A 16,398-nucleotide genomic window follows, 5' to 3' on the forward strand; every position below is an offset into this window, starting at 1 on the left:
GAAGTTGATCAAAGAAGAAAAATAAGCACTTGGAAGTTAAGCCCTGCAAATCTGATCCTAAAGAAATAACAGTATCAAATCAAAATAAAATTAACCAATACTTATTGATTGCTCACTAAACACATGACACAGACATATCATCCTAGGTCTTGTAAGAAAACTATGCTCAAACATAGTATGATTAACCTGCAGTTAGACTTAAGAAAGCGGTTGAATTTCTCTTTAGAACCAATAACATATTTTAGATGCCTTGATAAGAAATAATGTCAGTGTGGAATAAAATACATGCTTCTCTCCCCCTTTTAGGTGGAACTTGTGTTCTAAGAGTGAACCACAGTATAATAATAATGCAGGAAATTGTATGTGTATGAAATAAATTCAGGCAGCCATTGCTATGGAGAAAAAATATACTGCCTCTTCTTTGTTTATGATGAGAAGAGATTTGGCAGAAATAGAAATTCTATTGTTAGATGTTAGTAGTGCCCCAATGAGAAGAAACAGAAAGGCACTCTGGGGTATTGTTTCCTTTTCAGCAATTTCTTAAAGGACCTCTTATTTGCTCTCTTATCACACTCCCTATCTATATAAATTTAGGACAGAATGAAGTCTTCAAACACATCCAGTTCAAATCTCTCGTTTTACACATGGAGAAAACCTAAATGAATTTTCCTGATGCTGAAAGTGTAAACTGAAATCATTCTCATTCTCTTTTTAAAATAATTTTTAAGGTTTTTATTTGGAGATAATTTCAAACTTACAAGAAAATTAAAAGAATAAGAGTAAGAACCAAGGGATCTCTATATACCGTTAATCTCTTACTCTATTTGTGTGTATTCTCTGTTTATCTATAAATATACATATAAGTACCTCTATATGATATATATATAATATGTACAGGCAGACATAGACACTGCATTTTTTTTTTCAGAATCATTTAAGGGTAAGGGACATATATCCTGGCCCTTTACCCTACACACTTTAGTGTTTATTTCCTAAGAATAGGGATATTTTATTTATTTATTTATTTTTATTTTTTTTTTAAGATTTTTTTTTTTTATTTACTTATTCATGAGAGATACAGAGAGAGAGAGGCAGAGACACAGGCAGAGGGAGAAGCAGGCTCCATGCAGGGAGCCCGACGTGGGACTCGATCCCGGGTCTCCAGGATCACACCCTGGGCTGCAGGTGGCGCTAAACCGCTGCGCCACCAGGGCTGCCCGGGATATTTTATTAAATAATTTCAGTAGAGTTATCAACTAGTAAATTTAACATCAGTTAGATATTTTTATCCAATCTATCATCTATAGTTCATTCAGTTTTGTAAGTTGACTGAACAATGTCCTTTATGGTGTTTTTTTTTCTTCTAATACAGAACACAGGGGTCAAGTCTTTTTTTTTTTTTTTTAGGGGTCAAGTCTTATATTAAGTTGCTATGTATCTTTAGCCTCCTTTAAACTGAAACATTACCACAGCCTTTGTCTTTAGTGACATTGACACTTTTGAAGAAGACAGGCCCTTTCTCCCTCTCATTTTTAAAACAGAGGTTTCTCGTATTGGATTTGTTTGGTCTTGCTCTATACCTCACTGGTGATAATGGTTTTGAAAACCCAGTCATGGTGTCTGAGTTCTCCGTTGTATAATTTGTATTTTTCCCTTGCATGTAGTAAATAACCCATAGGGAGACACTTTCAGGCCATAAAATAGCCCACTCTCCAAAATTTCCCCCTAGATTTAACATACATTATGATTTTTGCCTGATCGAATCCCTACCATCATGCAAAATCATGTTTTTCCCCCAGTTCCAGCACTCTCCGCATTTGCTAGTTAGCACTTATGTTATATATATATATATGTTATATGTTATATGTTATATATGTTATATATATATTATTATACAATTATATTGTTATGTGTATATAATAATATATAATTTCTTGATTATATAATCAAGAGCCCTGTGTCCATTATTTAATTGATGTGTTTATTTATTATAAGTGTTGACACACAAATTACTATTTTATCAAGGTTTATATTTCATTATCATACTTAATTATTTTGGCTTTCAGGTTCTCCCAGTTTGACCTCTGTGAGTTCCTTCAATCTGGCTCCTACATCCTTAATCACACCCACCACTTTTTTGAGCATCTCCTTACCTTTTGGCTACATGTTCCAGGTGCATCTTGCATCTTCTCTGCCCCAGCCCTGGAATCAACCACTTCTCTGAGGAACCCTGGTTCCTTTTAGAGAGGAGTGACATTAGAGATCAAGATCTGGTCATTGCTCATTACTACTAGCATATCTTTGCATCTTGGATCCTTGGCCCACAGAGCTATGAAATATATGTGTATATATGCCATATGCATATAAACCAATACATACACTTTTAAGAAATCATGAGTTCACATTGATACCTCAAGTTCATCTTCAGAGGCTTTTTCATTGTTTTTCCCCCATTCTTTATTTGTGTGTCCTTTCCTCTGTGAGAACCTTGGCAGCCAACATCAGCACGTTTACTCATTTGCTCAGTCTTTTAATACATCCAAAATTATGTCAGAGTTGCTTTTTACCTACCACTACATAAAACAGACCTCCTTCCACAAGTTCAATATTTGTTTGCATCACCCAAAACTGAAGGTATATTGTTAAGTGTTCATAAGTTTAGTTTTTGTTTTTCCTTTTTCAGTGTGGTTATAGTATTCTGAAATACTATCAGGTTCAGGGCACCTAGGTAGCTCAGCGGTTGATCGTCTGCCTTTGTTTCAGGTCGTGATCCCAGGGTCCTGGGATCAAGTCCCACATCAGGCTCCTGGTGAGGAGCCTGCTTCTTTCTCTGCCTGTGTCTCTGCCTCTCTCTCTCTCTCTCTCTGTCTCTCATGAATAAATAAATAAAATCTTTTATAAAAATTAAAAATCATAAAAGATACCATCAGGTTCATCTGTTCATACTGTTTTTAGTTTTCCCTTTTTATATTTATTAATGCAATTTTTTAAAATAAATTTGTAGAATATAAGTACACTTCCAAAAGTCAAAACAATAAAATATATATTTGGAGAATGATTACTCCCTCCTGTGTTTCTTCCATTCCATTCCCCCTCTGCCAGCTCTTTGTAGGTATCCAACTTCATTGTTTCCTAGTCTAGCTGTCTTTTATTTCTTTTTGTGAAAATAAACAGACATGTTTGTTTGGGGTTTTTCCCAAACAAATGTGTACATTTTTACAATTTGCTTTTTTTCATTTAATAGAATCTTCTGGATATACTATTTTAGTTTATAAAGATAGTTCTTTTTTTTTTTTTTTTATAGTTGCATAGGACTCCATTGTTTAGGTACTCCATTGTTTGTTAAACTATTCTTCAGTGCTTGGATATCGAGGTAGTAGTTTGTAATTCCAGATAATGTTCTAATGCATTCCCATCAGCAATATATGAGAATGCCTATTTCTCCACATTCTAAGAAAGTATTATCAGGCTTTTGAACTTTTGCTAGTCTGATGGGTGAGAAGTTCTCAGTATAGATTTCTGTTATGAGTGAAATTGAGTGTCTTTTCATATGTTTAAAAGGGCCATTTTTTGGTCTCTTTTTCTTCTAATTATCTTTGTTTTACAATAGGATTTTTGTTCTTTCTTTTTTCTCCTCAGTTTTTAAAAGTTTTTATATAATGGGGACTTTAGCTCTTTGTAATATGTTTTCACATATTTTTTTTAGCTTATTTGCCTTTTTATCTTGCTTATGGTGTTTTTTGCCAATAAAGTTTTTTGTTTGTATTGTTTATATAGTCAAGTTTATTAATTTTATTGCCTTTGGATTTTGAATGATGGTAAAAAAGCCTTTCCTTACTCTTAGGTTATAGAAAAATTCTAGAATATCTTTGTGAAGGATAGTTTGACTATCAGAAACCCTCTGTGCTCAACAGTTCTAGTTCTAGAAAAATATATATTCTGAAGTACACAATAGCATTCTCCATAATAATGAAAAATTGGAAACAATATAAGTGCCCACCAGTAGAGAACTGATTAGATAAGTTGTTTTCAACCTTAGGAGGCCCCATGTTTTCTTTTTATAATATTTTTAGAGCTCATTTACTCTTTGGAAATGAAATACATAGGTAACATAACACATCTACATCCATGATGTCAAAGAAACAGAAATAATAATGGCTTAACCATAATACAAAGAATAAATAAAAGAAAATAATGAACTAACATAATTTATTTTAAAATAATATGTACCTCAATATGTTTAGACACGATTTCAGTAGAAGACATAATGACTTAAGTAGTCAGATGCTTGCACCCATATATTGAATCACTGTGCCTCTTACAACAGTGATTCATGTGTGTTGTATTGGTGACTCAGAAATCCCACAAGCCTGAATAACTCTTGGTAAAGTTCCGAACAAAACAAGATATAATCTCCTGTAGAAGTACATGCAGTTGCCTTCCTGGAAAATTAAGTATATATTAAGGCTGTCAAAAACATTTTGTTTTGTATGTGACATGGAATTAAGTTCTAGGTCATGTAATTATGAACAGGTTTTTCATCATCTTGAATGTCTGATAGGACATTTCAAAGTTGTATAGGACACAGGCCACTTCTTTGTTGTGTAGGAATGTCTTGAGCCTTGTAGAGTATCTAGCATCCCTGCTCCTCACCTGTTAAATGGTAGTAGTGCTCTCTAGTCATTGTGACAACAAAGGAGGCATTTCTTCAGATTTCCAAAATGCCTTCCTAGGTGGGCAGTTCAAAACGATTAGGTTAGATGATTGTTACAGTGGAATAGTATTCATCTATTAAAGAGAACAAGGAAGATGTATGTACTGTCATGAAAGCTGTTGACGGTATATTGTTAAGTGGGAAAAAAGGCTACGAAACATCGCGTATAGTATCCCCCCCTTTTTTTTAGGATTTTATTTATTTATTCACGAGAGACACAGGCAGAGACATAGGCAGAGGGAGAAGCAGGCTCCCTGTGGGGAGCCCAATGCAGGTCCCAATCCCAGGACCCCAAGATCATGCCCTGAGCCACCCAGGCGCCCCTATAGTATCACTTTTATTAAAATATATACACACCCATACACGGAAGAAAGGCTGGAAATGAAAATGTTAGTAGAGAATGACTTTATGCTTTTCTTACATAAAAATTTTAAAACTATAAATTGGGTCAGTTTTATGAAATAATTACTTCTCGATGTGAAGGTTTAAAAACTCTTTACTTTGGCCAGTGACTGATTTTTTTTTCCCCCCTGAGGAAAGAAAAATAAATAAGCTTTATCATTAAAAGGATGTGAATGGGTATCCCCATGTGGCTCAGTGGTTTAGTGCCTGGCTTTGGCCCAAGGTGTGATCCTGGAGGCCCAGGATGGAGTCCCACATCAGGCTCCCTGCATGGAGCCTGCTTCACCCTCTGCCTGTGTCTCTTCCTCTCCCTCTCTGTGTCACTCATGAATAAATCAATAAAATCTTTAAAAATTAATTAAAAAAATAAAAGGATGTGAGAAAGAAGATAATCTGGTAAAAATTATCATCTGGCACTTAATATAAAATAATTTTGTTCTTCCATGTCAAAATTTAAAATGGGAGAAGTGGGTTAGTTGCTGTTCTATGTATTTATTTTGAAGCTATTGCCAAAAGGATTATGTTTCTCTCCCATTATTTTCCTCCAGGTCTTCATTTAGAAACAAATACAAAGAACAATAATCATCACTTGAAGGAGGGAAAGTGCCTTGAAGAGTGTTTCTTGGGCTTTAGAAAGGAAAATGCTATTACAGAATGTGAGAAATCCTGCCCCAGGCTAAGCAGATTAAATTCTTTCATCTACCTTCAAAGCCTGTGTTTTCTTAGACTCCTGCTGTTCGTCACAGAGAACAAACAACTCTGCTAGGTTGCCCTGACTTTAAAGAGGCAGAGTTTGGGGCAACCAGGGACACACATATCAGCTTTTATACCACTTCAGAGAGTTTGGATTGTACTTTTTCTTTTTTAAGATTTTTATTTATTTATTTGAGAGAGAGAGCATGAGTGGGAGGGGTGGGGGAGTGGCAGGCTCCTTGCTGAGCAGGGAACCCTATGTGGGGCTCCATCCCAACACCCTGGAATCATGACCTGAGCTGAGGGCAGACGCTTAACTGACTGAGCCACCCCGGCACCCCTGGATTTTACTTCTTGCCTTAATATTTCAGTAATAGTACCATCATTGGAACTGGAAGAAGGTATGCTATGCTCTCTGCTTACTGTGAGAGAAAGGAAGGGAGCTTTCCAGGGTTTAAATCTCAACTCAGATATAAAGTGGTAGATCGTAAGATGTATATTTAAAGGAGTTTTTCCCCCAACTTTTTATTATAAAAATTTGTAGACTTCCAGAAAAGTTGAAAGAACAGTACAGTTGGCCACTACCTACATTTAACAGTCATTAACATTTTGTCAGATTTGCTTTATCTAAAAATATATATATGTGTTGTGTAAGTATGTGACATTTTCTCTCCTGGAAAAATAACTAGAAAGGAAAGCTTATATTTGTAAATTTCTCTGCAAGGGTTATATCTATTTAAATGATATTTATAGTAGTAGATATTACTATAGGAAGGAATAAAGCTGCCCTGAAAAAAGGAATGTAATTTTTGTATTTTCTTATTTAGAATGAGCTCATCTTATTTCCAAGACAAGCTGAGTCTTCTGCACAGCTCACCACCTGTGTAGTTGCTGATTTTCACATTGAATTTTAGGTAATCATAACATGTTTTGAAGCTGATACATTTTTCTTTTTGTTCTAGATGATCCCTCTGATAAGCCACCTTGCCGAGGCTGCTCCTCCTACCTCATGGAGCCTTATATCAAGTGTGCTGAATGTGGGCCACCTCCTTTTTTCCTCTGCTTACAGGTAACTCATTAAGGAGAGGTTTGCCACTCCTGGCCTAGTTTTATGGATATAGTAAATTCAGAGATGACTGTCAAATACTCAAAAGGACCATATCTTATTAAATGTATCTCTCCTACTTTGTCTTCCATTACACATTTTATCAGTGAAAAGTTGGGGAGCAGAGCAGATGGATGACAGACTGTTGAATATTCTACATCTCTATATCAACCTAATGCTCAACACTGTTTCTGCCAGTAGATTTCAAGTATTGGGCCTACAGGAAACAGAATTGAAGGATTATTCGTTTCTATAGCACCTATGATACTATTATTGAAGAGTGATCTTTGGGCAGGTGACAAACAAGGGAACAAATCATTCTGTGGATGATGGTAGTAATAATACTAATTACAAGTGCTTACTTTGTTGTCAGGCACTCTTTTGAGTAATTTATGTGAATTAATCTTTAGTTCATCACTATAACCCTATGAAGTAGGTATGATTAGCATCCCCATTTTATAAAGGAAACTCGGGCAAAGAGAGTTTAAGTAGTTTGCTCAAGGTCACTCAGCAAATACCATATTTTATTGGATCCAAGACGCTGTTGATTATAAGAAGCATCCCAATTTTAGAAATGACAAATGGCTATTTTTATTTTAGAAAAAATAAAATGGCTTTTTATTACAAGATGAATCCTCATTTTAGAGTTTTAAAATATGAAAAACTACATGTCTTAGAATGGCCTAAATACTTAAGTATAGAGCTACGATTCAAATTTACTGAGTCTGATTCGAGGGCTTATGCTCTCATCAAAAGAGGAGGTGTCCTAGGAAGAAGCCTTTTTTTCAGATTGTTTTCTCCTCTGTGAGGGCCGCTGAAGAACTGTGATCAGGAATATAACCATCCTCTTGTGGCTGCAGACAAGATTAAATGAATTCTTAAAAACTCATCATAAGAGTAGAGCACCCCCAAACCATCTTTTATCCTATAAGAAAGCATTTCAAAAGGTAGCTTTTTGGTAACTTACTTTTCCTTTCTTTTGCAGTGTTTCACTCGAGGATTTGAGTATAAGAAACATCAAAGTGATCATACTTATGAGATAATGGTAATGGTGAAGTTGCCCGGAATTTCTATTCCTTTGTCATGTATTGTACTGGGAATATCTATTTTTCTTCACCCCCAAGTATCTACTTCCCTTTTCTTTCCTTCTCTTCTGAATTAGGTAATCATTTCCTAGTAAGTGTTTTAGGGTTTTATGGATCTATGAAGACAATTAAGTTCAAAAATCATTTTATATACTTAGATTTTTGTTTCAAACTTGGAAGGAATTTGAAAGTTTGAGGGGCGCTTGGCTGGCTCAGTCAGTAGAGCATGTGACTCTTGAGCTCAGTGTTGTGAATTTAAGCCCAGTTATGAGAGTAGTTTACTTTTAAAAAATTGAGAGATTAAAAAAAGTGCTTATTGAGGGATCTCTGGGTGGCGCAGCGGTTTGGCGCCTGCCTTTGGCCCAGGGCGCGATCCTGGAGACCCGGGATCGAATCCCACATCGGGCTCCCGGTGCATGGAGCCTGCTTCTCCCTCTGCCTGTGTCTCTGCCCCGCCCCCCCGTGACTATCATAAATTAAAAAAAAAAAAAAAAAGAAAGAAAAAAAAGAAAAAAAGTGCTTATTGAGATTTACTGATATAAGGATAAGAGGTACACTGCATTACTGGTTCACTGATAAACACATAGTAAATGTTGCTGTTTTGGTTAATGATATTATTATGTGGGCAGTGGTGAACTTTACTCTCTCCTCCTGCCTTGGGGAAATTAGTTACCCTCTGAGTTAAGTTAAGTTATACAATGAACATTGAGGTGCGCCTGAGTGGCTCGGTCAGTTGAACAGCTGCCTTTGGCTCAGGTCATGATCTCAGTGTCCTGGGATTGAGCTCTGCATCAGGCTCCCTGCTCAGTGGGGAGTCTGCTTCTCCCTCTGCCTCTCCCCTCTACTTGTGCGTGTGCGCGCTCTCTCTCTCTCTCTCTCTCTCTCTCTCTCTCTCAAATAAATAAAATCTTTAAAAAGATTAAAAAAGTGAACGATATATAATGTGAATGATATATAAAGTGAATGATATATAAAATCACTTTGAAGAGACAGATTGGCTTATAGGCCAGAAGAGGACTTGACTAGAACTTGATTGATTGTACTGCCACCTCTAAAGAAAGAATGAGAGGCAGATGTTGGTGGTATCCCTTCCAAGCTCTAGCCAGAGGAATGGGTACTTTAATAAGCCAAAATGAATATCTGGTCTGCTTGGCAGATGTGTATATCTTTGTCAAGATAGTTTTGTCAGTTATCAGAAAATAACAGTTACATTTGGCCTCCCATTCAATTTTTCTCACAGGAAGGAATATTGGCTGGGCATCTTAGCAGTAATAATTTTACGTTGTAGATCAATCCATTTATACTTGTATTAGTTTTCTATTGCTTCCATAACAAATTATTAAATGGCCTAAGGAAAAAAAATTTTTAAATTAAAAAATTAAGTGGCCTAAGAACACAAATTTATCGTCTCACAGTTATGTAGGTCAGAAGACCAGTAGGCTCACCCAGTTTGCTGCAGGTCCCATAATGTCAAAATGAAGGTGTTTGCTAGCCTGGGCTGTTATCTAGAGGCCCTGGGAGAGTTTGCTTCCAGTTTGCTTCCATCTGCATTCCAGTTGGCAAAATTCACTGCCTTGAGGTTGTAGGACTCATGCTACTCTTCCCTTATTGGCTGTTGGCTTGTTCTGAGCCACTAGAGAGCTCCCTTTTTCCATATTTGAAGCTAGCAATGGCCAGGAGTTCTTGAGGGTGATTGATAAAAAATGCCTGGAGCCTCTCTGACCTCTCCTGCTTCCTCTGTGCTGAATCTCTCCAACTCTCCTGCCTCCCTCCTCCTTTTTTAAAGGACATCTTATTTATTTATTTAATCTCTACACCCGATATGGGGCTTGAACTCATAACCCCAGGATCAAGAGTTGCATGTTTTTCCAACTGAGCTAGGCAGGCATCTCTTTCCTGCCTCCCTCTTCTACATTTATTTATTTATTTATTCATTCATTCAGTCAGTCAGTCAGTCAGTCAGAGAGAGTGAGAGAGGCAGAGACACAGTCAGAGGGAGAAGCAGGCTCCATGCAGGAAGCCCGATGTGGGACTGGATCCTGGGTCTCCAGGATCACACCCCGGGCTGCAAGCGGCGCTAAACCGCTGCGCCACCAGGGCTGCCCCCTCTTCTACTTTCAAAGGCTTGGGCCATTACATTGGGCCTACCCAAATTATCTAGGCTAAGGTCAGCTGATTAGTGCCTTAATCCCTTCAGCAGAGTTCCCTCAGAGCAATATCTATTTACTATTTGATTGAATAATGAGGGGACAGGAATCTTGGGGGGAGGGGCACATCTTTGAAATTCTGCCTATCACAGTGCCATAATGTATCTACTTCAGTCTCTGAAAAGTTTAGAAAGGGTAAATTAGCATCTCTGAGTCTGATTATTTGTGGGGTCCTATTTAAGATGGGTTTCTGAGGGGCGCTTGGGTGGCTCAGTTGGTTAAGCATCTGCCTTCGGCTCAGGTCATGACCTCAGGGTCTTGGGATTGAGCCCCACATCTCCCTGCTCATTGGGGAGCCTGCCTCTCCCTCTGCCATTCCCCCCGCATGTGCGCTCTGGCTCTTTTTATCTCACTGTCAAATAAAAGAACTCTTTTTTTTAAAAAAAGAAAAAGATGAGGTCCTGAGCCTCTAATGCTGAAAGTCAGATCCTGGTCCATAAAATGCTCATTTAGTAAGAGTTCTTGGCAGCCAACTGACTAGCCTTCTCCTCCTTCTTTCTAGACACCTTCAGTCTTCTAAATAGTTTCTCCACTAATTATAAGATTTGGAATAAAATTTTTTTAGGGGGTGCCTGGGTGGCTTAGTTGGTTAGGCATCTTCCTTCGGCTCAGGTCATGATCCCAGGGCCCTAGGATCGAGTCCCTCGTCAAGCTCCTTGCTCAGCAGGGAGTCTGCTTCTCCCTCTGCCTCTGCTCCCTGCTCATGCTCACTCTCTTTCTCAAATCTAAAACAATATTTTTTATATTAGACTTTGGTTTTGTTTTGTTTTGTTTTGTTTTTGAGCGGGGCGGGGGAGGGGGGGGAGGGGCGGGGGGGGGCCCCCGGCCCGCGGGGCTAGACTTTGCTTTGTAGAGTGATTATATGTTTGCAGCAAAATTGAATAGAAATTATGGAGATTTCCCATATATCTTCTGCCCCAAAGCGTGTATAATCTCTCCCATTAACAATATCTCCCATGAGAGTGGTATATTTGTTATAACTGATAAACCTACATTGACATGTCATTATCATCCAGAGTCCACCTTTTTTTTTTTTTTCAAGATTTTATTTGTTTATTCATGAGAGACACACAGAGGCAGAAACAGGCAGAGGGAGAAGCAGGCTCCCAGTAGGGAGCCCAATGCAGGACTTGAACCCAGGACCCCGGGATCACGACCTGAGCCAAAGGCAGATGCTCAACCACTGAGCCACCCAGGCGTCGCTCCAGAGTCCACATTTACATCAGAGTTCACTCTTGGTGTTGTACCACATTGGGCTTCTTGCTCATTGGGGAATCTACTTCTCCCTCTGCCATTCCCCCTGCTCCTTTTGCTCGCTCACTCACTCACTCTCTGAAATAAAATCCTTAAAAAAAAATGCTGTTGGAGTACCTGGGTGGCTCAGTCGGTTAAGTGTCTACTTTTGGCTCAGGTCGTGATCTCCAGGTCCTGGGATCTAGCCCTTCATCAGGCTCATTGCTTAGCAGGGAGTCTGCTTTTCCCTCCTCCTGCTCTGGTGCTCTCTCTCTCTCTCTCTCTCTCTCTCCCTCTGAAATAAATTTAAAAAATAAAATAAATTTTTAAAAAACTGTTATAAACTTCCATGTACAGGTTTTTGTGTGGACATAAGTTTTCAGCTCTTTTGGGTAAATAACAAGGAGTGCAACTGCTGGATCGCAAGGTAGGAGTTGTTTAGTTCTGCAAGAAACTGCCAAATTTGTCTTCCAAAGTGGCTGTACCATTTTGCATTCCCACTAGCAACAAGTGAGAGTTCCTATTGCTCTACACGTTCACCAGCATTCAATACCAGTATTTTTTATTTTGGCCATTCTAATAGGGATATAGTGGCAACTCTGTTTTAATTAACATTTTTTGATAAGATATGATGTGAAACATCTTTTCATATGAATAATTTTTATTTCTCTTTTGTCAATTGCAAGATGAAGGAACAGTTGGGAAGATGTGGTCAAAGTATCTATGACTTTGAGTTCATTTCACCAGTGTATCAGATCTTGAGAAAACTGGTTTTTTCTTCCCAAATTCACACATAAAGGCCTGAACCAGAACACAAACTTTTTCATTTGAATTGCTTTCACAGTTCCTTACAGGATAATCCAGTATAGGCTGGGTAGATTGATGGTCATCAACTGTAGGAAAACTGAGCATGCGCTCTCTAGCTTTTCTGGGCATCATGCCTTCCACATAATGCTGAAGGCACTAAGTTTCACTCCAAGGCCAATTAAGTCTTCTGATTACATCATCCTTTTCTCACATATTCAACACCCATACAAACACATTTCAGAAATCTGTCCTTTACTTTGGGGAGTTTTTGGAGGTTACTAATACTCCTTTTTTTCCTGCCAATCTTTTCTATTCCCAGATAAGGAAAAGAAATCTCTTTCCTTCTGTAGGAATGATGACCAAATTTTGCCTTCTACACAATGAACCCTCTAAAAACTTTAGTTTTTTTGTTTTGGGGGTTTTTGGTGTTTTTTTCATATGAAGCCACAGAAAACTTTAAATGGTTTTTAGTACTTTTGTCATCTCACAGTGCTGTATTTTTGGAAGTTACTCATGCTGTGGTGGGTGGTGCATTAATCAAGATTTCTGAGTTCTATGCCTATTTTTGTCTTATAATTCTTAGAACCTTGAACAAGTCAAAGCACCTCTTTCTGCCACACCCTTTATACCAGTGATCTTAAACTCTAGTGCCTAAGAATCATCTGGGAGCTTCTTAAAATTATAGATTTCCTAGGCCCTACTCTTAGAGGTTTTGGTTAGTAAGGCTGAGATTGGGTCCAGGAATTGAATAACACTGATTGAACTTTAAGGGAAACTCCCTTGTGCCCATTTATTTTTTGATGTAGAAAGTCTTACCTCACAATAAAGTTGATGAAGACTAATTTCCTAAAGTACAGTTCTAGAAATAACATGGGCTCTTCAACTATGAGTTTTCATATTTACATGTATTTATGATATTTGCCAGATTTGCCAGAATATAGACATAGACTGAATATATGACATAGACTCTTTTTTTTTTTTTTGGATTTCATGGTACCTCATGTGCTGGGCATGTTCATAGTATGTGCTCAGATAAAAATATGTTGCTTATTAGCATTGTAATTTCACAAATCATGGAGTTTTTTTTGTCATCACAAAAGGTATAACAATTTCTAAATGCAATGCCATTGTAATTTGAGGACCTTTCATGTCACCTTTTAAAAATAACTTCTAGAACATTTCAAAAAAAATTTTGTGTATACACTAAAATAGAATGATGTTTCAGTTACCTGTTGCTACCTAATAGCTACTTCAAAATTTTGTGGCTTAAAATAACTATTTTATTGTCTCCCATAGTTTTGCAGGTCAGGAATTCATATTGGCTGTAGTGAGGGTGATTTTTCAGTTCCACATGATGTGCTAAGGCTAGAAGTCCACAGTGATTTTTTTCACACACTTCTGGTATCTCAGAATGGTTTGAATTGGTTGGGAGACAGCTGGAACTTTATTTATTTATTTATTTATTTATTTATTTATTTATTTATTTATTTATTTATTTGAAGATTTTTATTTATTTATTCATGAGAGAGAGAGAAGCAGAGATACAGACAGAGGGAGAAGCAGGCTCTATGCAGGGAGCCTGATGCGGGACTTGATCCCAGGACCCCAGGATCACGCCCTGGGCCAAAGGCAGGCTCTAAACCGCTGAGCCACCCAGGGATCCCGAACTTTTTTTTTTTTTTAAGATTTTATTTATTTGAGAGATAGTCTGAGAGCTGGAGGCAGAGGAAGAGAGTATCTGAAGCAGATTCTGAGCTGAGCTCCAAGCCCAATGTGAGACTTAATCTAATGACCCTGAGATGGTGACCTGAGCTAAAACCAGGAATTGGCCACTTAAACAACTTAGCCACCCAGGCACCCCCAGCTGGAACATTTTAACTGTCTGGTTCTTCTCCAGGTAGCATTAGGGCCCCTCCGTCTCCCTCTGGCTGTCCACATGGTCTGGAAGCAAGGAGGGTGTTTCTTTTCTTTTCTTTTCTTTTCTTTTCTTTTCTTTTCTTTTCTCTTTCTTTCTTTCTTTCTTTCTTTCTTTCTTTCTTTCTTCTTTCTTTCTCTTTTATATATTTTTTTATTGGAGTTCTATATGCCAACTATAGCATAACACCCAGTGCTCATCCCGTCAAGTGCCCCCCTCAGTGCCCGGCACCCAGTCACCCTAACCCCGCCCACCTCCCTTTCTACCACCCCTTGTTCATTTCCCAGAGTTAGGTGTCTCTCATGTTCTGTCACCCTCACTGATACTTCCCACTCATTTTCTCTCCTTTCCCCTTTATTGTCTCTCATGTTCTGTCACCCTCACTGATATTTCCCACTCATTTTCTCTCCTTTCCCCTTTATTCCCTTTCACTATTTTTTATATTCCCCAAATGAATGAGACCATATAATGTTTGTCCTTCTCCGATTGACTTACTTCACTCAGCATAATACCCAAGGAAGCAGTTTCTTACATGATGGTTCAGAGTTCCCCAAATCACAAAAATGGAAGCTGCCAGGCCTTACTCAAGTCACGGGTCCAGTCCATATTAAATGGGAAGGGACTATACCAGATGTGAATTCTAGAAGTTAATGGCGGGGGGGAGGGTGTCTATCATGTATCACGTATTTTACAGTGTAATAAATTCCCATATACTTGTTACTAGTTCTTTGTTTTTGTTTTGTTTTGTTTTGTTTTAAGATTTTATTTCTTGGGGATCACTGGGTGGCTCAGCCACAAACTCAGGTTTGGTGCCTGCCTTCAGCCCAGGGCTGGGGATCAAGTCCCACATCGGGCTCCTTGCATGGAGCCTGCTTCTCCCTCTGCCTATGTCTCTGTGTCTTTCATGAATAAATGAATAAAATTTATATTAAAAAATAAATATTTTATTTCTTTATTCATGAGAGAGAGAGAGAGAGAGAAAGGTAGAGATATAGGCAGAAGGAGAAGCAGGCTCCATGCAGGGAGCCTGATGTGGGACTCGATCCTGGATCTCCAGGATCACACCCTGGGTTAAAGGCGGTGCTAAACCGCTGAGCCACCCGGGATCCCCTACTTGTTACTAGTTCTTAAAATTATCAACTTATAGCCTATCTTGTTTAAATCCCCACTTCTCCAGATTATTTTGAAGCAAATCCCCCAGACATTATATCATTTCATCTATAAATGTCTTACTAGATCTCTCTAAAATTTAAAAGTAATTCAATTCACTTTCCATTATTCTCCAGTCATGTCATAAAAGCTCTTTAAAAATATCTCTACTAAAAAATAAATAAATAAATAAATAAATAAATAAATAAATAAATCTCTACTCTCTTCTATACCCCTGAAAATAATTACTGTTCTGATTTTTATCACCATAGATCAGTTTTGTGTATTTTAGAATTGCATATAAATGGATTCATAGTGTATGTACTCTTGTTTCTGGTTTCTTTCAGCATGTTTTTGAGATTTATTCATGTTATGTATAATAGTTAATTCCTTTTGTTACTGAATAATACTCTGTGGTATGAATAAGACACATTATCCTGTTGATGGACACTAGGGCTTTGCCTAGTTTTTGGCTATTATGAATAAAGCTGTTAAGAACATTCCTTTATACGGCTTTCTGTGGACATACTTTTTTGTCCTTGGATAAATACTTAGGAGTGGAATTGCTAGGTCATAGAATAAGTGATTATACATATTTAACTTCTAAGAAACTGTCAAAAAGTTTCCTAAGTGGTTATAGTATTTTAAATTTCTGCCAGCAATGAATGAAAGTTCCAATTGTTCCACATGCTTGCAAACTTTTGATATTGTTGATTTCTTCATTATAGCTGTTCTAGTGGGTTTCCCGAGTGTGTAATGGTATCATATTTTTTTTAATTTTTACAATATGTTTTAGTTGGGATACAAATGAGGTCCATACATTTCAATTGGTTGCTTTTTATGTGTGTTCTGTGGGTGTTCTCCTCTCCCTCTCCCCATTCCCTCATTATTTCTTTCATTTCTTTTTTTTTTTTTAAGATTTTATTTTTTTATTTGACAGAGAGCACACAAGCAGAGGGAGAGGGAAAAGCAGGCTTCCTGATGAGCAGGACCCTGATATCAGGACCTGAGCTGAAGACAGACACTTAACCAATTGAGTCGCCCAGGTTCCCGCCCCCCCCAGCACTTGTTTTATATGAATTAAAAGA

At 37.8% G+C, this 16,398-nt stretch overlaps 1 protein-coding gene across 5 annotated transcripts in view; it reads left to right on the forward strand.

The window, feature by feature from the left end:
• The window catches only part of TADA2A (transcriptional adaptor 2A), a 50,660-nt gene that overhangs the window by 3,225 nt on the left and 31,037 nt on the right, over window positions 1-16,398 (forward strand). For 4 of the 5 annotated variants that reach the window (XM_055316569.1, XM_055316589.1, XM_055316580.1 and 1 more), the window contains 2 exons: window positions 6,772-6,878; window positions 7,900-7,959. In XM_055316569.1, coding sequence (XP_055172544.1) covers window positions 6,772-6,878; window positions 7,900-7,959 — 167 coding nt within the window. Of the gene's footprint in view, window positions 1-5,850; window positions 6,211-6,771; window positions 6,879-7,899; window positions 7,960-16,398 lie in introns of those variants that run through there. The other variant, XM_055316570.1, reaches the window with a different exon arrangement.

Source organism: Nyctereutes procyonoides, unplaced genomic scaffold (genome assembly GCF_905146905.1).
Source record: "Nyctereutes procyonoides isolate TBG_1078 unplaced genomic scaffold, NYPRO_anot_genome, whole genome shotgun sequence".
Classification (NCBI taxonomy): domain Eukaryota; kingdom Metazoa; phylum Chordata; class Mammalia; order Carnivora; family Canidae; genus Nyctereutes; species Nyctereutes procyonoides.